Source organism: Drosophila eugracilis, unplaced genomic scaffold (assembly GCF_018153835.1).
Source record: "Drosophila eugracilis isolate 14026-0451.02 unplaced genomic scaffold, ASM1815383v1 contig_1765, whole genome shotgun sequence".
NCBI classification, from domain to species: Eukaryota; Metazoa; Arthropoda; class Insecta; order Diptera; family Drosophilidae; genus Drosophila; species Drosophila eugracilis.
The window spans coordinates 6,646,020-6,668,964 of NW_024572605.1; the positions used below are offsets into that span (position 1 = coordinate 6,646,020).

A 22,945-nucleotide genomic window follows, 5' to 3' on the forward strand; every position below is an offset into this window, starting at 1 on the left:
GATTTAAGTTTCCGGTCTATGATGTTAGCCAGCCCAGCCAGTTCATCTCGAAGCATAATTCTTTTGAGTTTATTGGGAACTGCAGGCAGGCGAATAATGTTGTGAGCACATTATTCGCATAAGGAAAGTTTCCAGTTTCAGGAGGCATTTTCAGGGATTTAAAACAATCGAACATTCTTTTCCACAGCCACCTGCAAGCTGCAACTTTAAGCTTTCTCTTTTAATTATTCCAAACGATAAATCTACTTTTTGATACGCACAAAATGGGACAGCCTTTAAAGTGTTTTTCATGCTCTCTCGGATTAATTTAGTTCCATAAACTATATAATTATGCAGGTAGGGAAATGTTTATCTAACGTCATCGCGGCATGCAACGCGTGGAAATCGAGGCAAGTGCCGAAAGCTGGGAAAACTGAGGGCGTGTAAAATCCGCTATATAATGAGCGCAACCGTTAGAGGTTGTGCGATTTCTGAACATAAAATTGAATTTGATAAAACTAATTACATCCTCCCCTGTTGGCTTAGACTCATATCATTAGTTCATCACCCGAGGAATTAACCTTTTTTCATGAACTGATAGATGGACTGATTAAAAACCACAAAACAACTGCACTTTTTCCAATTAATAACTGATGACCTAATTAGCATAATTAATTGGACAAACAAAAAGGCAGCCGTGATTTATTTAGACACCTCAAACGATGAAAGCAAATAGTGGAAATTTATGGATAAATATGTGGCAATTGTATGTGGTATCTGGCGGATACACGCTGCTTGAGCAGCCAACTCTATGAGTTTTCTCAGCACTGCGAGCAGTCATTGACTTGGTCTGGAACTCAAGTTTTTACCTTCGCCGTAGGAGGGCGAAATAAATTTAATTACCAGCCCGCAACGCAAGAAACAAATGTGGCAAACAGCAAACAAGTGCAAAAACCACCGACATAAAGCATAACTGAAATAAAAGTAGTGTCAAGGTTGTTCAACCTGAACCATAAACTATTTCGGCTATTTAAAGCCACAACTTTAAAGGCTGCTGTCGGCTAAAAACTTTCAATTCCCATCCAGCAACATCTCATCTGAAATTCCATTAGCACGAGCATCATCAAAGCAAGTCATTCGCACGGCCACCGCCCAAAGTTAAGTCCACATCGTATCCACATCCTTGTTTGCCCAACTGAATTGGCCAGAGTGCTCGCTGCAATGCGAGACAAACTGCAGCAGCAACAACTGTTGTTGCAGCAGCAGCAGCAGCAACATCAACATCAGCAATTGCAGCTGCAACGGACGGAAGCGTGCTCATATGTGCGTAAAAAGTTTTTCAAGCGCGGCAGCGAACAAAAAGTCGACATGGACGTGGGGCACTGGACATTTGGCCAAAAACAATGCCTTAGGTCCGCGTGTGGTTGGGACAGGGACTGGGATCGGGTTTAGGTTTCACAGACACTATCGTTATCGCTTTGGCTATGGATATGGATGTGGATATGGATATGGATACGCGCATGTACACCGACATGGACGTGGACGCGGACATGGACATGGCCACGGTCTTGGCCCAGGGCTTTTGTGCGGATTAATTGCAGGCATCAAACGAAAGCAAAGGCTGTCATTCCAGCCAAATTGGGAGGTAAAACACTTTCAGATGCACACCAAATATTAAATGCCCTTAATACTCAGGAAGATTAAACTATAAGTAATATATATACTAAGAGGTAGGAGTACTAATTTTGCATTGCATGTTTGTTACATACTACATCTTATCTATTCATTTAGAACGGAAAGAAAATCCTATAAATATTTGAGAGCTCATAAAAAGTAGCTCAGATTTCAAGTCATTCCAAGAAAACTTTAACTTTGTGTTAAGAATTTAAGATATTGTCTGCTTTCTTCGAACTCAAAAACTTAAACAAGAAAAATTAGTGCCCCAATTAGTTAAAGAAAGTGAATCTTATTTTTGAAATCCTAATTTACAATTCGAGAGCATCAATCCCATCACCACAAATCAAACCCAATATACTCGTAAGGTTCCAATTCAGATTCCGAATATTTGGCTGCCGTTTTGCGAATGGCATTCATGATTTGAGACAGACATGGTCAATTGAGCTGTCATCGCACAGAACGGCCCAATTTAGCATTCTTTGTTGCTGTTTCTGCATTTTCAGAGGTTGCTGTTGGCCACACTCGAGCAACTTGCAACAACGAGTTGCACAAAAGAGTGGGCCACATGCAACAGAGTCTCTGCCGGTTCCGCTGATTTTTAGCTGCTGCCGCCGCCGCTGTCAGGTGGCCTCAACTTCAATTTCAGTTGGCTTCGCGAGTCGTCGCCGTGCGGTTGGAAAAACTCGAGACGGGACCAGAATAGTTGGGTGAATAGCAATCAATGTGCTACACACACCATACGGGTCTGAAAGATTCGCAAAAAGAATGCCCTATTGAAGTCAGCCGCGACACGCTTCCAGCTCGTTTATCAATGGCAGATGTGGAGCATGTGGGCCCCGGAATTCTCGGCCATAATTTTGGCAGCGCGTGCTGTTGCCTTTTACCTTAGTTAGTGGCAGGTCGCTCTTTTGACCCCACGTCCATGACTACAAACAAAAAGCCAGCAATTCCATTTAATCCGCGTAACGTGTTTGTGTTTTTTGCTCATATTTTCAAATGTCGCTCAGCTGAATTTGAATATGCAAAACTGTCCGCCGACTGTCCGAAATTCATAAACTGGACTGAGGGGCGGTGACTGAGTGAGTTGGCCAGCAAGTGAGTGAGAGGGAAGGGCGACAGACAAGGAGGGAAAATGTTATTTCGTCGCAGTTGTACGTATAACGTGGAGCAATCAACGCGACATTATGCAAAGGTAAAACATTGCATTGCAACCCCACATTTATGTAAAGATCCAGTGGCGAAACGAAAACGAGAAAAATGTACGTGCTCACATGTGGTTGCAGATACCGAAACCACTTCATTCCATCCGTAGATATAAGTCATCAGCAACTGTTTTGCAGCGATATCAATGATTCTGAAACGCTTTACTATTTCATCATTTTAATATTTCTTTTACACCAGCTTGGTTGCCAATCGAACACCATCGAGGGAATAAAAGCTGATATCAGAAAAGATAGCAGCTCGCCCTCCTTATTTCGTTAGCTTTAAAGTTGAAGAGTGTACCCGACATCAGTTCTTGTTATGGTGAAATTAGCATTTCCAAAATATTTCTGATAGTGGGAAATCCCGTTTAGTGTTGAAAACACTTCAGTTTAAAAGTAATGACCGATAGGAAATATCTTATCCTTTTAAACCATCTGCCTTACTGTTCCTAAAGAAGTCCTAAGTTGCGAAGTTAGTTTCTTAACTCATACAGTTCAGTTTAAGACCTCGAATCTTCTTCCCTAACATTGAATATTTTTGAATGATTTCCTTAATAGCAAAATATAGAAATGCATTGCTGTGATCATCCACTCAACTTACAATTCTAGCTTAAGGAATTCATGGGCATAACCTTTTATATAAAACCTTTAAAAGCAAAATAGTAACTTTACGAGATCCGAGTATCTAAAAGATATTGCTTAACACTTGTTAAATTTATTTGTAGGCTCAAATCGTAAAATTTCATCACAGGCAAAACTACCGCCCACAGCTTTTACCAACTGGAAAACACACAAAGCCGGGCAGCTTTCCAAATATTATTGTTTGGACGGCAAATTCAATTCAGTTCTTGCCGGCTTAAGGAAATTACAAAAGGGAAATGCTGGTGGACAAATTTCACTCCGTTGGCCGCTTTTCACTTCCTCTTCGCCTCTGCCTCTCCTCTATCTATCTCCCTTCCTCTCTGTCAACCGTTTGCCGTCTCGTTCTGTCACTCTGCCGCCATCTCTTTCTGTGTCTGTGGGTCAACTTTTAATGCTGCAATAAATTAGAAAGCAATCAAATTTAATGTGGGCACGGAACGGGGCGGGGCTATGCAGACTCTTTTTGACGCTTGTCAAAAAACAAAAGCCGCAATAAATCAACGAGAAAAGCGAATGAGATTTGCGGGTACCAAAAAGTTGGCCAAAAGAAAAGGTGACACGCCGGCAAACTGTAATTACACAGAGCGGAATTAATTAAAGTATATTTTATGGTCTCCGTGCGGTGTAATAACTGTGCTCAATGCCATACACATGTGCCGGCTAATGCGAGTTTAACCATTTCTGCGGTCTTGTTAAGCCAATTACACGGCAGGGCTCGGATTCTCGGCTTCTTGGGTTTCAGTTTTACCCGTCTTTAGAAATGGGGCGGCGAAGCCCTTGGGCCAAGATCCAACTGCCAAGTTGCAAGAACCAAGAACCACGGCTCAGAAGTCCCCAAGTAGTCTGGTGGGAAAACAAACAGCCAGAACGCAGATGCAAACGCTGTTGGGTAATTGAAAATGTCATTGCAATGTTGCGGTTAGACATTTCCACGTCGCACTTATTACTTTGGAGACAGCGGAAAGTGCTGCACTTCCTCCTCTGCTGCATTTCCTGTTTTCTTTTTGGCCAATCTACTGTTTCAGGGCCTGTGGTTTTGCGGGAAAAGCGACAATGGAGCGATTACAGAGTTTTAAGCAAATGTTTGTCCCTGCCACCACGAGCAAATTGCGGCCATTTGCACTAATTGTGTAAGACGCCAGCGAAAGACAAGCCCAAGAATGGATCAGTCAGACCAACGCAGAATGTTTAATCTTCAGAGATATGTCTTAGAGCCAAAGTCCTAATTCTGGGCCAAGACTCTTCAGTCTCCGACTTTGGGTTACATCTTAACTGAATTGAGAATAAGATATTGCTAACTAGAACTCGGAAAGGAGTGGGCGAAGAATATTTATTAGCTCTTAGACTGTAATTGAATTTATATTTACAATACCTACCTTTATAAGTTTTCTAAACATCCTTTAGTTCTTAGTTTCAGTGTGGTTTTTACTAATATTTAACACAGTTTGAACTGCGTCACAGATATGACAAACAGAATCACTAACTTCTCCGTTAGCCCTTAAGTGCATCTCTAGTCCTTAAATAAAATATACATTTCCATCCAAAACTACCAAGCAGAGAAATACTTTTACAGAACACATCCCTAGCAGCTGTCTAACTGGTTATTCCTGACTTTATTTACTTGCAGAGCGCAGTTACCCTGTGCAACCTGGGAGTGGGTGCCACATTCGGGGAGTCCGTACTGCACGACTTGCCGCGGGACAGCACAGTGGTGACGAAGACGACCTGCGAGTTGCTGCGCGTGGAACAGCAGGACTTCCGACTTATTTGGGAGGTAAGTTCCTTGAATTTCAAATCGATTCCCTCCATGCCCTTTGTACTTTATTTTCCCAAACCTGTCAAATGGAATCAATCCACCTGCTCTCCCTCTGCCCTCTTAATGAGCAGCTGCTGCTGAGCATGAGTTGCCAAATTTGATATGCAGAAATGTGAGGGACGGGGGGACTCGACTATTTGCGGTATTCCTGCGTCATTGTCGAAAATATTTAATTAAAATTTCAATTAACATTTAATGATGCTCCTTGGGACGGGGCCGGGCCATAGGACAGCTTTTTCCTAATGAAGTTCCTAGCCTAAGCCTAAGCCCGAACACATGGCAAGCAATTTGGTCCTTCGGTGTTAAGTGCCTTGGCTTTGCCGCAGAATGGGGAATTAAGCCATGTTTCTCTTATGGGTTAAGTAGTTCCAAGTACAGAAAATGCCATTAGAATTTAATGACAGGCTTACGTATTGCAATGTATCATTTATGCCTATGTTGCATGTTGCCGCGCCGTTGAATGAAATTTTAGGACTCCGGGGACAAAGGCCAAAAACGATTCGATAATTAATCGGAAAAGGCTTGCTACTAAGCCGAACTGGTTATTTGGTACGGTTCGATTGGATTAGTTTCTGTGGAAAATGCGTTCGACCGGAAACGGAATTATATTTGCATTTGGTAAGCCACAAGGCAGGAATGTGGCAAAGCATCTTTTTGGCCACAGTCAACCACAACATGGCTTACATATGCCAGAAAGTAAATATTTGAGAGGCCCACACAATTGTCAAAAAGCACTGAGCGAAATTAGAATTCTCAAATCAAATCAAACTCAACTTTAGAGTCCTAGTTGCGATTTGATTTGCCTTTTGGCCAAGAGGATCTGTCTTTGCTTTGAACTTTATTTCTGGCAGTGCCCGAAATGCAAAGCTCAATGTGAATTTCTGTGTTAAATTCAAAGAACCCTCTCCTCTAACAATGCCATTCAGCCCGTAGCCCAAAGTCATCCCCTGCGGCAGCCACAAAAGGTATAAGTCCCGCACACACATGCGAGCAACCAGAATTAGTGAGGGACGTGTATGTTTACCTTATTTGTTGCGAACAGAAGCAGGAGCAGGAGTAGGAGTAGGAATAGGAGTAGGAGTAGGAGCAGGAGGGAACAGCAGGAGCAAACCTCAAATTGGGGCATATACTATTTTGCAACATTATGCCAACATTGGCTTACCAGAAAGGCGGCAGAGAGCAGCCCCAGTTGAACCGACCGATAACAAAGTAGCTGCGACAGCAGGCCACCACATGTCACGTATACGCAGTGTGCAACAATGGAGTGAAAGTGGATGCTAGGGTGCTTGATGTGGATGTGGATGTGGATGCTGCGGATGCAGTGCCATAAAAATGCGAACTGGGGAATTTCGCCAGCCACTGACTGCTGGCAGGCACTGCGTAAATGCGATAAAATCAGGGGGAAAATTGAAAGGGAATAAGAAAAGTATTCGAAGGAGTGTAAGGGATATAAGCCATTGAGTTCATGGAACTTGTCATCCTTGGCTCGTCCCGCCCCACTGCGCCCTCTTGGCATAGCATAGTCGAGCATTTGATTTGTGAGCAAATATTTGCTTGAGTGGGCCAAATTGAAAATGCCAGTGAAAGCAATTGTTGTCCCATATGGATGGTGAAAGGGAGTTTCGGGTTAATTACCACTCTCATTTCCCCCGAAACCGAAAACGAAAACGAAACCAGGGGGTACACAAAAGTGAATACCGAACCGACTAGCAACTGGCAGTCAGTAGGGCCACTTACCATTCAATGGCTGCCAATTACTGTGGACAAGCGTTTCAGGCATCCACTCGGCTTGGCATTGGATTGCAATGGGATTTGGACTGGGATTCAGATTCAGATTGGGATTGGAATTGGCATTGGAAAAATGTACTAGGATGCGATTCGATTCGAAACTCAGGCGGATGCAAGTCTTGCATCAACGGCGGAAATTACACTTGGCACTTGCGGTTAATTCCCAGATTGCTGACGAGTGTGCGAATATAACTCAATTGGCGGGTGCGGGGGAGCATTTATGTAGCTCGATTCAATGCCACTTGATTGCCGAATATTTGCATTTAATTTTGGGGAGTGCTTTATGTTCTGGCCGCTGATGTAACCACGGCATTGCCAAACATGTGTGGTCTGCGTAATAACCAGCCCATAAATATTGCAAGCGAACTCTACGGAGAGCATGCACAGTTGCATGTCCATGGTCATGGGGTTATTTATTTATGCACAAACACAAGTTGCACATGTGAACCCGCAAGGGAGCTGGGATGATGATGACGATGAGGCGGAGCTGGTAGTTGCAGTCTTCTCCGAAGGATTTCGAAGCCTTTGGCAAAGAAGGACACAAATTCACTTGAGTCACCAACGAACTGCTGCATCGCTCAATTTAAATTTCATCATGAATACTGTTCAATGAACACACTTCTTGAAAAACCCCCGGGCCTTACTAGAAAGTTTCTTCTTCAGCACTCTGCTGTATCTTGATGATGCTTTCCCCTGATTTCCTTTTGCTTGAGTTGCAAGTTGATAGAACGAATATTTTCTTCTATTAGTGCGGATGGTTTGGTTTCATTGTCTCAATGAACGGAGAAAAAACAAATTTTTGTATTTTCCATGAAGAGCATTCCGATGTTTTCTCTTTGAAGGTTGTTTGGTAACATAAAAATTACATAAATCTACCAAATATGCATAGTAATTTTTTTCAAAAATAAAGTGTTTTTTCTTTAAAGTCTTGAAATTAAATTACTCTAATTTGGTCCAAGATTGGTACAACGTCTTATAAATGCCATAAACGGCCGTGGTTCTTGTTTACCTTAAGCTAGTTGCCGTTGGCTGTTGGTTTTCGTCTAACCACTGGTTTATCACAGCAGAGTCATTAAGAGCGGCAATTTACAAAGTCTCAATGAAATTTGTTTGCATTTCTAGTGATAAAGCTTCGTTTCTAGTTGCTTTAGCCTAGAAAGTTTTAAGTAAATAAATTTGTAATTTTTTTTATTTAAAATTATAATTGCTGTCAAACAAAGTAGCTTGAACTTCATTTCTTCAACTTTATTTCTAGATTTTTTAAACTTTAAGTTAAGGAATATTTCGTTTAGGCCCCGTTAATATAGTAATGAAATTGCCATAATGGTTGATTAAACAATCAAAGGCAATGTAAAGCTTTCCACGAAATGGAAAACTCGGTAGGAAACTTTACGGTTCAATTAATGTGTCTCGCATTCAAGGCGAAAGCTCTTTGACCCCTGGTCCAACCCCTTCAACCCCCTTCAGTAGACATCTCACACTTCCTACGCCCACCCAGTGGGTGGCACTCATTTTGGCGTGCTGTGCGTTTGATAAGCAAAGCGACTTTAATTAGCGTCGACGACGACGACGACGCCAACGCAGCGTTTGTCGCTTATCAACGAGCGGAACCTTAAGAGTTGCCAGGCGTCTTGGCTTCGATTTTAACCCATTTCCATTGAATAACCCTTGTTAGGTACAGAAAATAAAAAAAGGTAACAAGAAGATGAATGCCAAGCTCTAAACTGATACTCTTTTTTTAGGCAAAGATTCATATTTATCTGAAAGATACATTAACTAACCTTAACTATCAAAACAACTTAGTTAACTAAGAGTTCACAAATATTTGTTTTTGGCTTCACTTTCTTGTGTTTTAAATAGAAGTGACACATTAATTGCTAAAAGATGATTCAACCAAAGAGTAGTAAAGAAGTTTAAGATAAAACGAAGTCAAGTCTATTTCTGTAAACTGTCTTACAAGCCAAAGAATAGTCTTTATCAAAATCTTCCACATCATTTTGAGTTTTAAGTTTTGCAGCTTGAAAATATACAAATTTAGAGGGTTAAGTACCTAGTGGGTTAAAGAGTTAGAAACTCAACCATGGCAACCCTTGTGACTGATAAGTAATGGCAAACATCGAACATGGGCGTTCGTGTGATTGTCAACATCGTGGTGGTATCAGTAAACGTAGAAGCGTTTGTCAGACATTACCTGCCACCTTAAACTCCAGACCAGTGAAAAAGGAAAGAGACCCCACAGACTGGTCTGCATGGCTGCTGGCCAGCAGCGCTGGTCCACCCAGATTGTGGCCGGCAGTGACATAGCTCCCGGCGTGCTTCTGCTCCGCTACCGACGTCACAGCGGCGGGGACATGGGGCAAGTAGCGGCCACAAGCGGAGCTAGCAAGGCCACAGCTGGCGCCACTTCCGCAGCCGTCAAGCGGCGAAGGCGGCTGGAGCGTGGGCAGATGACGCGTCCGCAGTCGACGGCATTTGAAATGAGCAATGTAATTGGAATCTGCCAGAGCAGGCACATGAAAACCATAGCCAACCACCAACCATTAAAGTACCTTTTTGCTTTCCATTGCAGAAAAACAAGGAGTTGATGAACGACATCTTCACCAATAGCAAATTGAAGAACGGTAAGTAGACAAAGGCTGTGACTAACGTTGGGTGCATCAATCGGTGATTAATTGTTATTTATCATTGGAAAGTAAAAGTTTATTGTGAGCTGTTGCACCCTGTAAATGCGATTAGTATTTGTTTTTTCGAATATTTTGAGAACTTTTACTGGCACAGACTGAGCAGATTCGTCATTTTGAAACTGAAATCCAACAGTCAAGCACGCGAACTTGTTGCGCTCAGTTAATCAAATTAAATTAAGCAAACATTTAGTTAGAAGAACAACTAACTAACTAATTAACACTATGGCTGCCTTCTTAGGTTTTGGTCCAAGTGTACAAACAGCAGCAGCAGCCACATCGCCCACAAAGCGACCTCTCAGCCCCGACCATCCGAACCCAGCGCTGCCCATTACCGAGGTAAGCTATATATATATATATATATATATAAGTGTATGAGGAAAACAGGAGAGAAGCCACCTTGAAACTCACATAAATATTATAAATGTTATGTCCTGACATTGACGACGACAAATGAGTTAATTTGCTGCTCCAGAGGCTGTCAAGGGAATTACAAAATATTTATGTGTTATTCATGAGTGCGGATGTGGATGCGGGGGTAGGGGAAAAGGTCTCGTTCGGGACACTTTCTCTGGCTGTGACATCCAGGCCGAAAGTGCTGGACTTTCGGGTGTGGAAAATTAAAGAAATTTGAAATTCGGTTAGTCAGCCTGTGAACCTCTCCTCTCCGTTTGCAGACGCCGAGTCCTGCTATGAACCGCATGGGCTGGGCCCTACGCACTCTACTCGTCGCCGACAACTCGAGCTGTCTGAAGGATCGCAAGGTGAGTGTGGGACGTAGTGGGGCTCAACGCCTTTTGCGATGCTAATTATCCCCACTTGGACAGGTCTCCGGCAAGCTAATCCGCAAATGCGCCCCCGGCACTGAGCTAGTCGACTGGCTGGTCAACCTCTCGCCCATCGTCCACACACGCGCCCAGGCGGCGGGCATGTGGCAAGCTCTTGTCGAAGAAGGAGTTCTAGCACACGGTAAGTCATCACAGCCGACTATTCGATTGATTAATGTACCAATGGGCACTAATTCGCAGTCAATAAGGAGCAGCCTTTCAAGGACAAGTGCTTCCTGTACCGCTTTCGCCTCGACGAAGAGGGTGGAACGGCGGCAGCCGGCATTCCCCAGGCGGAGGATCTTGGAGCAGCTAACGAACACATCCGCGAGGCTTTAAGCGCACTTTTCCAGCGCGGTCCGGATGCCACACTGCGTATGATATTGCGCAAGCCGTGAGTACCGCAGGCGATTAAGTTTAAATTTAGTTTAAAAATTAAGTTAGAAATGAGATTTAGTTTGACTTTTGTGGAAAAACATGGCAGCTATGAACAAAGAGGCTAAAAAACATTTAACAAAATATTAATTTTATAACTTTTGATGGCAGATTTTATAAATATTTTTGCAATGTTCAAATTAGCAAGTTACTTTTCTCTAAAATATCCTGAAAGTACGCTAAAGTTTTTCAAATCGAAAAAGTTTTATTCTACAGAAAATCGCTTTGATCAGCTTAGTTATGATACTTCCACTGAATAACAACTTTTCTTAGTATTTAATGAGGAACTCATTAAGTTTTCAATAACATTTTTGTTATTATTTATTGAGCATTCCAAAATTTAAATAATACAAGCCTATGAATGTCGCTGAAACATGCCCAGCGCTGCATGTAAGCTTAGTTTAGTCACAACTTAAAAATATCTTAATACTCGTATAAATATTTTTAGTTTTATTATGAGTTTTAAGTTCATTTTAAGTTGCTGAGAATTGAGAATTTACACTGCAGTGGATCCTAATGATGCACCTCCATACGTAAAAATCATTTTCTCTCCTTAAACTCGTTATCCGTTAACCCACAGCTCGCACGAACGAACATCGGAGGAACTGGAGCTGGTCTTCGAGGAGCTGGTCCACATTGCGGCACTCTCCCACTTATCGACCAGCATCAAGCGGGAGCTGTCGTCGATTTTCGTGTTCGAGGCTCATGCCCAGGCGGGCACAATATGTGAGTATCTGGCCGCAGGACTCATAACTCCGCTAATTGCGGAGATGTGATTTTCGAAGATGGGAAGGGAAACGAAAAAGTTGGGGAAACTTTTTAATTAAACCCCAGCTAATTATGTCTCAATAAACGAACTGGCCCAAGCCGGCGGATGCTAGAGTTCTAAGTACTAATAACGACTTTAATCCTTTAACGCGTTTAACCCATTACGACCGTAAAAACAAAAACAGTATTCAATCAAGGCGACGAAGGACGCTCCTGGTACATCTTACTCAAGGGATCTGTGGATGTTGTGATACACGGCAAGGGAACGGTTGCCACACTGAAGACTGGGGATGATTTCGGCAAACTGGCCTTGATAAACGACGCACCCAGGTAAGTGAATGATGGTTAACCATGGGCCATCCATCAGTTACCACTGTCAACGCCATTGAGGAACTCGTAAGCGGTTAGGGCATCTTCAACGGAGTGAATCTTTTGAGAGACTACCTCCTCCTTCAATTTCTTGAGGTCTGCCTGGGTTGACAGCACAACGATCCCAACAATGGCCAAATAGCCACAATGGCGGATAATAGTACGGACCACTTGGTGCAACGGACAAGATAACAGGCTACAACCTCCGCAACAGCGACAGATAACAAGCGGCATTGTGCTCCATTTTAAGGCAAACAATTGAAAATTGAAACAAAATATTAGCCAAGGCCCATGTCCAATTTGTAAGCCACTTCCTAAGCTGTCGGAGCGGAGGAAGGGAACTATCAAAGAGTTGCCAAAGAATGGAATTCGTTTGCATTGTCCGTTGGCCAATGGCTGGTGAACGGTTGAATAGGGGAATAGGTAGATGTGTGTTTATTTCTACATTCGATTTATCGGCAGGCTTATTAATTCATATCCGTGCACTTCCGTTTTTAATGCTACGATTGAAAGGATAACTAGTTTAAGCTCCATGCAGCTTTTTGGTTAATTAAAATGGTCAGAGAGAGTTTGTTTGCCATCAGCAAATATAATAAATCGCGCTGCCGTGCATTCTGGTAAATAATTCCGCATATCGATTGAGTTTATTTGCCAACTGCAGGTGCACCTTTGGTGGCTGCTGCCGTTGAAATCCAATTTAAAATATTTTCCGACTCTGCAGTGGCAGGCCAAGTGCATCATCCATTTTCCATATTTAAAGCTAGTTATGAGTTTTTTCTTTTCAACTTTCCAAATGACGTTTGTGTATGGCATGGGATTTAAGTTGCCTTTTGAATCAATAATTTAAGCACAAAAACTTAATAAGCTGGTTATTAAAGAGCGCAACTAATTAGTTTTCCAACTCTCTGGCAGAGCTGCTACCATCGTACTCAAGGAGAACAATTGCCACTTGCTGCGCGTGGATAAGGAGCACTTCAACCGGATACTGCGCGATGTGGAGGCCAATACACTGAGATTGCAGGAGCACGGCAAGGATGTTTTAGTGCTCGAGCGCGTGGCCAAGCAACGTGGACAGCATTCGGCATTTAAGTGAGTGTCTAATCAATTTTTAATGTGCCTACAAAATTTAATTGAAAGTCGCAGCCGGACTTTCATTTGATGGTCGCGTATATTTGGTTTTTTTTTACGACCACTCTTCTCCGTGACTGAATATCCATGACTCTGAGACCCAATCTGACCTGTCTATATCCATAGCAAAGAACCTTAAGGATTTCCTCAAGGATTTGTTTAATATTATTATTCATTTCATTTTAATAATTTCATTATTTCATATTTCTTACTTCCCATAGATACACGGTTATGTCGGGCACTCCGGCCAAGATGCTGGAGCACCTGCTGGAGACGCGACTGGGCCAGTCGGTGGGCGGAATGGATCCCTTTCTGGACGACTTCCTGCTCACGCACATTGTATTCATGCCCGTCGTGCAGCTGGTTGATGAATTGGCCAATTAATATCCTTTTCAAACAACAAAAATCACCGAAAAATTCGGTAAACCTTTTTTGTGTGCCCTTTGCTATTTCAGCCACGTCTCCGAGCTTAATCTACTCCTTTGACCACTTTAAACCCCCTCGCAGAGCTTCTAGCGTTTCCAAGCTAGGTCCTCCATGGCCAGGCTGCACTTTAAAATTGCGAAAAACGAACTCTTTTACTAGTCCATCTCGCGTCCGAGTCACGTTTCCCTCTGATAGGAACACGAAACATTTTCACAGCGACAGTTTAAGTGCCGGCGGCACGCAAGCCTCCACACATGACCCTGATCCCGGCCAGCGGTTGGGGTGCGGCTGTGCGGAACATTCGGGTGGTTTTTTGGGGTCGAGTGTAGCAGAAAATGCTAACAAGCAACACTTCCGTTTCGGGGCAGGCAGAACAATCCAACTTCAGGCGAAACAAAAGCCACAATGATGACTTGGGTCAGCATTTTCGGAATGCTTTGGGGATGGTGGTGATGGTATGTCGTGGAGTTTCGTGGGGGTCTCTCTGGTCAATGATGCCTGAAACTAATCTCACAATCTGCATCGAAATACGTGATGAGTTTAATAAGCAGGCAGATCCGAGCAACCAGGTTAGGAAGACTGCGGTACAGAAATCAATAACCAAATTCCCCAAGCCGGAAAAACCACTTTGGGACTGGCTGACCCTGTTAGGTAGTGTAGGAAAAGTTCCGCCGGACAGATATGCAGGACCCAGCAAATCCCTTACTAAATCCGATTCTCAATCCCAAATGAAATTGGTTTCCCCCTTAACCGCTGTGCACCTTTCATTGCGATGCCCATGAGGATGCCCAGACACCCGAGGATCGTGAGTACATTATCAACTTCAAGAAGCGCGTGATCCAGTTCATGCAGAAGTGGGTCATGGCCGTTCGCCATGCCGCCTTCGAGGAGCCCAGCGTCTGTGACTTTATCGAGGACCTTGCCGCCGAGGTGGAGGCCGATCCCGACCTGAACGAGGAGACCAGCATAGTGCACAACGTGCTCACCCAGATGGCGCGTTACCAGGAGGACCGCAACCAGAATGCCGGACAGAAGTGGAAACTGCCGCCCAACGGACAGCCCATCTGCCTCTTTAGCGGCAATGCGACGCCCTCAAAGACGGTCATTCGGCCTGACGATGACAGTAAGTATCCCCTTAAGAGTTCAGCTCTCGGTTTAGTACCTTATGATTGATACATCCTAAACTTCAATTTGTTTTCCAGTCATATTCCGCGTCTACTGCGCCGACCACACCTACTGCACCCTGCGATTCCCCATGCACACCACGGCGGAGCTTATCAAGGCGTGTGCCGCCGACAAGCTGCAGCTGAACCGGGGACCGGAGGACCTAGTCCTAGTAGAGGTCAAGTCGAACGGAGAACGCTCCGTATTTAAGGACAACGATGTCAGCATACCAACGGGCCTCTCACTCAACGGTCGCTTGTTTGTCTCCGTCAAGGATCACCTCGATGCCTTGGTAAGCTTTTGCCAGTTCAGTTCGGCTGACCATTTGTTATCCTTGCTTATTACACAGACCCAGCTGCAGGAGCAGGAGTGTCCCACTGAGGGAGTGGACATCGACCTGGAGATATTGAGCACCAAGGAGCTGGCCTACCACATCACCCTGTTCGAGTGGGACCTCTTCTGGGCCGTTCATGAATACGAATTGCTTTACCACACCTTCGGGCGACATCACTTTGGCAAGGTAAGAAGACCAACTTTGCCGAAAAGTCTCAAAAGTCTCGTTTGGGTAATTAGCCTGCCAGACACTGACCGCAAAGCTCTTGCCATTTGTCATCTGCTTGCAAATTAAGTTAGCCAAGAGTTTTGCCACTCTAAGTAATTAAAGATGGCCCGAAACTATGGGCCTTAACTTTTGGCTGGCCTAACTTCCACATTGCTCGAATTCCACTTTCACATCCACAGATCACTGCCAACTTGGATGTCTTCCTGCGCCGCTTCAACGAAGTCCAGTACTGGATTGTCACCGAACTGGTATCAACGCCCAGTCTGAGCAAACGCGTAGGTCTGGTCCGGAAGTTCATCAAGTTGGCCGCCTAGTAAGTATTAATCATAAAGATATAGGCCTAGATTTTTGATCTTCCTTATTGATACCTATATAACATTGTACTATATCATTTTAATGTACAATTAGAAGCAGCAATTAGAAGTAATCTAACCCAAAGCACTACCTTTATGAAATCCAATCCATTCTAGCTGCAAGGAGTACCAAAATCTGAACGCCTTCTTCGCCGTGGTAATGGGCCTCTCAAATATGGCGGTGTCCCGTCTACAACAGACCTGGGAGAAGATACCTTCGAAGTTCCGCAAGATCTTCCAGGAGTTCGAGGCCCTGATCGATCCCAGTCGTAACCACAGGGCGTACCGCGTGTTCGTGGGCAAGTTGCAGCCGCCGCTAATCCCGTTCATGCCGCTGCTGCTGAAGGACATGACCTTTGCCCATGAGGGCAACAAGACCAGCCTGGACGGACTGGTGAACTTCGAAAAGATGCACATGATGGCCCAGACGATGCGCACCATCCGCTTCTGTCGCTCCAGGAGTCTGGGTAAGTACACCAGCCCACCACCCCGAAAGTAATTTTCTCATTGAGTTCGATTCGGAACAGGTCTGGAGCCGCCGTCGCCGAAGAGCGAGGGCGAGGTGAGGTCGTACATCAGCAGTTTCCGCGTCATCGACAACCAGCGGGTGCTCACCGCCATGTCCCAGAAGGTGGAGCCGACCAGGAAGCTCTAAGTCCGAAGAGCCCTGTTATCCGATTAGCTTGTAGCGCGTATTAAGTGTCTAATCCTGAGTGTGTGTTAATCAAACCGCAATTAGCTGCACAGTTATGAGCTTAGCCGGGTTGTTTTCGGGATGCCAAATTGGGCCACGGCCACCACAACCCGGACCAACTTTCATCCGCATTCGCATTCGCATTAGCCTAAGTGACAGTGTACTATACGAGTATCTATGACCCAACTAAGAACTATCTCAATCTTCTAATGAACTGAAACCCAAAACGCATTTCAATGGAAACGAGAAACTTTTTGCTTTAGTACAAAACGAAAGATGGTGAACAAATTTAAAATTCGGGAATCCCGGCGGAAACCGAAGCGAATAAAAACAAAAACTTGGACGTGTGTGATACTAAACATTTAGAGGGAGGCAACATCAAAACAAACAGCACTAAACAGCATAATTTCCCAAAAACCAACTTTACTCTGTAAATCCTGCGCAAGCTAGTAAAAATAATTTGTAAAATTGTATATCGTACCCGAGAGCATGGAATCTATTTTTTTAAAAGCCCTAAACTAAAACCAACTATTAAACAGTCTAGTTAAAGCTAGTTATTAACATGTAAGCTACGTAGCGGATAAGTTATTTTACTTATAGTTTCAAGTTTTTCTTTCATTTGGTAATTTCTTGCCCCTAAGTACTGCGACTAGCAAATAAAATACGAAACCATTTATTAATATTTATTTACACAGACATTATTTGTTTTATTTTGTAGAAAATACAGCGTTTGTTTATGTTTAGTAAGCTTATTAGATATGCATTTTCAAGTGCATGCAAAACATTAAACACTGGAGAGGGACCTTATTAGTTGTAGTCTTGTACATAGATACGTGTAACACCACTTAGATTGATCATACAAGTGCAGCTGTGTTCAAAATATGGATAGTATTTAGAAAGCCATTAAAAAACAACATCTTATACGGTGAATTTCTGTGTTAGGTTGTCATTTTAAAAACACTTTTCAATGGAGTGTCGGAGTTAAAGGACTGGAAGGCAAAAAATCTTGAGAAGTTTAATTCTACTTCATTTTCAAAGTTTTATAATTAAACTATTTACTTTTTAAAATGTTTTTCCCCTTGGGACTAATAACATTTGCAGAGTTTTGATCAATTTTGAGTTGTTAAAGTTTATTGGAAAAAAGCTGCTGTCATTTATTTTAAAAAGTGCTTATTCAATAATGAAATTTAAAACTAGCTATATTTGAATACAGTTGTAAGCCAACCTATACTCGGTACTTGAAGTTTAAGAGGGCAAACTAAATATTTTGTAATATTTTATATGTGGATAATTAGCAGTTTCAAAAAGTTATTTCCTTAATTAAAAAGGTCTTCTAACTTTGTCTTACTATGTGCTTTCAAATTGTTTTTTAAGTAAACTTTTTTGTACTTTTGGTTTTTAAGAAATTCCTTAAATTTCCATTTAAATTTTAAACTCAAGCAATTATATTTGTTATTAAAAATCAATCATTGCCCTTATACTCAAACAAAATAAGTTTGTACCGAGTATCCCAAAGTCGGAAACTCGACTATTATATTTTTCCTTTTCTAAAGTCAACCAACCTCTAGTGAAACCAATTTGTGTAGAAGGAAGTCTTCTAAGAAATATTTATAAGCCCTTTGCCAACCAAAAAGGCACAAATAATTTCCTGTAAGTCGTAGATAATCCTGTACTTGTAACCACCATTTTAACCCAACTCCTCTCCCAAGTAAAGGTCTCTCAAACAACGATTTATCACATAAACAAACGCCATTCCTAGATATAACCAAAACTTTGACCACGAAACGTAGTATATAATTGACGTAATGAATAATATTTTTTTCCATTTACGTAACGCAATCAGACAACCAGTATATCCAACTACAATCCAAGACATTAAGTATCCAGTGGTTTCTCCTTCAAAAAAAACAAAAACTAATACAAGAGCTAACGAATTTTCAATAATAGTTTTATAGATATAGCAAACCATTCAAACGAAACAATATTCTTTAGTTTATAGTTAAAGAGATGTAAAAATTTCGTATTGATTTACAAACAACGTAACACCAATTTAGTATGGTACAGATCGTAAGTAGAGTTGGAAGCCTTTAATTACTTTATCTACACCATGTGCTACGGAAACGGGTAGAATCTATCACAATCATCCACATAGAATTGTGTAGGCGTTATAAACCCGACGCAACTCAACATCCTCTGAGGAAGTTCTTGACAAAACTAGCATAAATGGAATATTAGAGTACATTATATATATATAATTATGAAATGGATCTATATAGATTGTAGATTCTATACTAGTTTTAAGCAAATGTTTCCAACCAGAGGAAACCCTAATGTGTCAAAACCAAGAATGTTTCTATATTTTTGAGTACTGCTACGTTAAAGTAATGACAACAATAAACCACCACCACTGTTGTTATTGTTGTGCACTTTCAATAATACAGATATACATACTATATATATATATATATTAAATATGCAAGTCCTCCAAAAAAAAGGGAAAATTTCAAATTTAACTTGTGATTCGATTTGACAATCTCAAAACATAACTCTACGAACTCTTGATTTCTCAAATATTACCTAAGCACTTTGCATAAATTAAACATCATTGGGTAACTCACGGATGCACAGACACAGACAGATTTATTCATGCTATACGTATATACCTCCGTTACCAAGATATAGCTATACCAATCAATCATAATCAATCAGTAAATGTTCGAGCCGTAACTAGTACTAACCACTAAATGTTCAAATCAGTGTTTACATGTCTAATGCAAAACAATCTTGAAGTTTACTTACCTACCTACCATATAGAAAAATAGAGTAAAAATTCATAGTTCGTAATAGGAACGAAAGAGGCGGCTCCCAAGAGCTCACAAGTAAGAAGACAACACCAACAAACCACTTAGAAGTAATTAAATCCATCGAGCATGGAATAGACATGCATATTGTGTAGCAGAATCAGAGATCTTTTAACCGTACTACCCAGATTACATATTCTAATAGCATGTATATTGCCGTATTGCGAAGGGCGACGTGAGATTTATGCAAAGCAGAGTAAATATTTTAATGGCAACCATAAATGTTGAAACTAAGTGTAAACCAGCATGTATCTTTGAATGTCTAACATTTTGAACTCAACTAATATTCGAATAAAGATTTATGTGTTAGCGAAAAGCTAATTGCCTTTTAATATAATTTTATTTATTTTCAGCAAACTGGAATTCAGTGTAATATTGTATTATTGTCATAGGAAACGTTTTACAGAGGGGATTAAGTCCTACATAAAAGGGGAATCCAGTCCAAATAATATATTTGACTTATGAGTTAAAAAAATCTATTGAATTTGAGAAATAGGTACAGCTAAAGAATTTGATTGGAATGATATTATTAAGCCAATAATTTAACTTTCAATATTCCCTCTGAGTTCCAGAAAGCAGATAAAAACCGTTACCCGACGCTTTAAAGTTTAATCGCTTAGAGAGGATCACCTTTACAACAGCAATTAATCGATTTATTTTGGCTAAAACCGATTACCTTTGTAAATGCGCGTCCAAAGCTCTGGTCTCTCCGCTCTTGAAGCGAGCTTTTGCCTGCTGGGAATAACCGCGCGTTGTCCGTGACGTCACCGGGTGACACAGCAGCTGCTCGGTCGCGGTGACAAAACAACGAAACCGGCGGAGCGGGCCAACAGTTGTCCGCGAAACCTCGAGATAGAGATTGCTGCCGAGAGCCACACAAAAACGTAATCACACTGATTTAGAAGCGTCTAATTTGCACAGCGTTAATTATCAGTGCCAGCGACACGATGACCAATCTGGCTCCCACCATCCGACTAAATAATGGGCGCGAGATGCCTATCTTCGGCCTGGGCACCTGGAAGTCCTTCGAGTCGGACGCCTACCACTCTACGCGCCATGCTCTTGACGTGGGCTACCGGCACTTAGACACCGCCTTCGTCTACGAGAATGAGGCGGAGGTGGGTCAAGCGATCGCCGAGAAGATCGCTGAAGGAGTGGTAACCCGCGAGCAGGTATTTGTGACCACCAAGCTTGGCGGAATTCATCACGATACCGGGCTGGTAGAGCGCGCTTGCCGCTTAAGCCTGAGCAACCTCGGTCTGGAATACGTGGATCTCTACCTGATGCACATGCCCGTGGGCCAGAAGTTCCACAACGACAGCAACGTACACGGAACCCTGGAGCTGACGGATGTGGATTACTTGGACACCTGGCGGGAGATGGAGAAACTTGTGGACTTGGGCCTGGCTCGAAGCATCGGCCTGTCCAACTTCAATGCTTCCCAGACGGAGCGTGTGCTGGCCAACTGCCGCATCAAGCCGGTGGTGAACCAGGTGGAGTGCCATCCAGGATTCCAGCAACGTCAGCTCAGGGAGCACGCAAAGCGTCACGGCCTGGTCATCTGCGCATACTGCCCACTGGCACGCCCCCAGCCAGCCCGCCAGTGGCCACCCTTCCTGTACGACGAGCACGCCCAGCAGCTGGCAAAGAAGTACGGTCGGACCACGGCTCAGATCTGCCTACGGTATTTGGTCCAACTCGGAGTGGTACCACTACCCAAATCCTCAAACAAGTCTCGCATAGAAGAGAACTTCCGGGTCTTCGACTTCGAGCTGAGTCCAGAGGACGTTGCCAGCATGGAGCAGTACCACACGGGACAACGCACGGTTCCGTTCTCCGGAATGGCCGGGCATAAGTACTACCCATTCCACGACGAGTTCTAGGCGACATCAGGGATGTCACTCACTCAACGGTGTTCAGGAATGTGTACTTTTTTATAGGGGATATCATATCGAAATGTTTAAAATTGTTTACTCAAAGTCGAAGAGGTTGCTGGTGCACCGATATTTTAATTCTTTTAATATTTAATTACGAGAGATTCGTAAGACACCCCCGCATGTGTAGTATTTGTATTGTAAAATAAAGTATATTACGTAGAAAATCTCTGGTCGGTGGAGCTAATCAGTTTGTCTAAAGGGGTCGCTTGATAAATCGTGTTATCTGGGAGCATTTGGCGTGTGCGCCTTCCAGTATTGGGTATAAAGCGAGTTTTCATTCAGATGAATGCCTGTGATAGTAGCTGAAATACCTGCGAACATAGAGACATTTCCTAGACGCATCCGAATCATATCTCCGCTTATCAGTGAAACAGATTCTAGAATTGTGAAATCAAATTTTAAAGTGGCGACCTTGGGCAGCGATAACGACAGATAGTTGCAGAGCATCGATATGCATTACTTTCGATAACATTCTGAAAGAGCGTTTCACAGCACTGTACCTACTTATTTAAGGCGATCTGGCAGCACTCCAAAATTAAACATTGTTATTACGGCCCAAAAATATTAGTTAGTTTTATATTCTCTGTTAATTTCCTTATGGGAAATGTAACATTGCGGAGATATTCAATTGTCCAGTTCTACCCTTAAAATATATTTCTTGGCGGTAAACCAGAGTGGCCAAATATAATCATCGATGAAACAGCAAACGATTTATTATCGATACATTCAACGGAACAAAAAGCAGCTGAAATAAAGGAAATAAATAAAGCGGCGGAAAAATGTCAATGATATTAAGGCGAAATTTAAAAGCATCTTGGGTGCTAAAAGTTGGTATCCAATAAAAAAGCAGAATCATCCACTAATTTCCTAATACTTTCCCTTGCAGGCTTGTTACAGTTCCAGTTCACAATCAGGGGACTCTGCCAAGACAATACCCAAGAATTTGCTCGAGGACAAGCAAACAGCCGTTCTGCAAAAGGAGAATGGTGCTATCTTTGACAAGCGACCCTTCAAGATCCACCTGGACAAAGGTACAATTCACACATCTCAAAAAATCAGTGATTTTAACGGTGTTTACATAACCACAAATCGCGATCCCAACAGATAAAACCTACAGCTGGTGCCTGTGCGGCAAGTCCAAATCTCAGCCCCTATGCGACGGTATGCACAAGAACGAATTCCTCAAGATCAAGGAGAGGTAAGTAATACGAGCTTAAACGTAAGTCTCCCAGCTCAATCTAATACTTTTCAGGCCCATACGTTTCAAGGTGGAAAAGTCGGGGGACTATTGGCTGTGCAACTGCAAACAGACCACCCATAGACCCTTTTGCGACGGAACCCACAAGCAGCCGCACATCCAGTCAGCCGTTAAATAGTTTTAGGATTCGTTGAAGTACTCGTGTGTGAGAATGAGAAATGCATTAATTTTGAATCAAGCAACACATGTTTTATTCTAGATTATAGAACGTAATTGGTACTCCTACTAATGCTCTTTTCGGTGTGCGAGCACATAAACATACAATTTATTTGCGTCTGACGAAAGCACATGTTGACTATTATGTGTGTATAGTTAGTGTGTGTTACAAGCTTTAACAAATTATTTACAATGATCAGAGAAATGAGTAAATGAAAACGG

General features: G+C 42.6%; 3 protein-coding genes across 6 annotated transcripts in view; all 3 read left to right on the forward strand.

Annotated features, from left to right (window-relative positions):
• LOC108106561 (rap guanine nucleotide exchange factor 4) overlaps positions 1–17,207 on the forward strand; it is a 39,317-nt gene extending 22,110 nt beyond the window's left edge. For 2 of the 4 annotated variants that reach the window (XM_017213726.2, XM_017213728.2), the window contains 16 exons: positions 5,128–5,274; positions 9,674–9,725; positions 10,027–10,124; positions 10,463–10,549; positions 10,613–10,754; positions 10,814–11,006; positions 11,628–11,773; positions 12,001–12,145; positions 13,097–13,273; positions 13,534–13,695; positions 14,500–14,861; positions 14,941–15,194; positions 15,252–15,422; positions 15,644–15,777; positions 15,935–16,284; positions 16,345–17,207. In XM_017213726.2, the coding sequence (XP_017069215.1) occupies positions 5,128–5,274; positions 9,674–9,725; positions 10,027–10,124; positions 10,463–10,549; positions 10,613–10,754; positions 10,814–11,006; positions 11,628–11,773; positions 12,001–12,145; positions 13,097–13,273; positions 13,534–13,695; positions 14,500–14,861; positions 14,941–15,194; positions 15,252–15,422; positions 15,644–15,777; positions 15,935–16,284; positions 16,345–16,472 (2,748 nt within the window). In that variant the 3' untranslated portion in view covers positions 16,473–17,207. Of the gene's footprint in view, positions 1–2,773; positions 2,849–5,127; positions 5,275–9,673; positions 9,726–10,026; positions 10,125–10,462; positions 10,550–10,612; positions 10,755–10,813; positions 11,007–11,627; positions 11,774–12,000; positions 12,146–13,096; positions 13,274–13,533; positions 13,696–14,499; positions 14,862–14,940; positions 15,195–15,251; positions 15,423–15,643; positions 15,778–15,934; positions 16,285–16,344 lie in introns of those variants that run through there. The other 2 variants (XM_017213727.2, XM_017213729.2) reach the window with 2 other exon arrangements.
• Positions 17,208–20,118: 2,911 nt separating this feature from the next.
• LOC108106565 (aldo-keto reductase family 1 member B1) lies at positions 20,119–21,473 on the forward strand. The gene has a single exon (XM_017213731.2). It carries the CDS (start codon positions 20,320–20,322, stop codon positions 21,253–21,255), a length of 936 nt encoding a protein of 311 aa, XP_017069220.1. The 5' UTR covers positions 20,119–20,319; the 3' UTR covers positions 21,256–21,473.
• A 548-nt stretch (positions 21,474–22,021) lies between these two features.
• Positions 22,022–22,745, forward strand: LOC108106641 (CDGSH iron-sulfur domain-containing protein 3, mitochondrial). The gene is made up of 4 exons (XM_017213853.2): positions 22,022–22,136; positions 22,196–22,340; positions 22,414–22,507; positions 22,562–22,745. The coding sequence occupies exons 1-4, from the start codon at positions 22,089–22,091 to the stop codon at positions 22,683–22,685; spliced, it is 411 nt and encodes a 136-aa protein (XP_017069342.1). The 5' UTR covers positions 22,022–22,088; the 3' UTR covers positions 22,686–22,745.
• Positions 22,746–22,945: the final 200 nt, after the last annotated feature.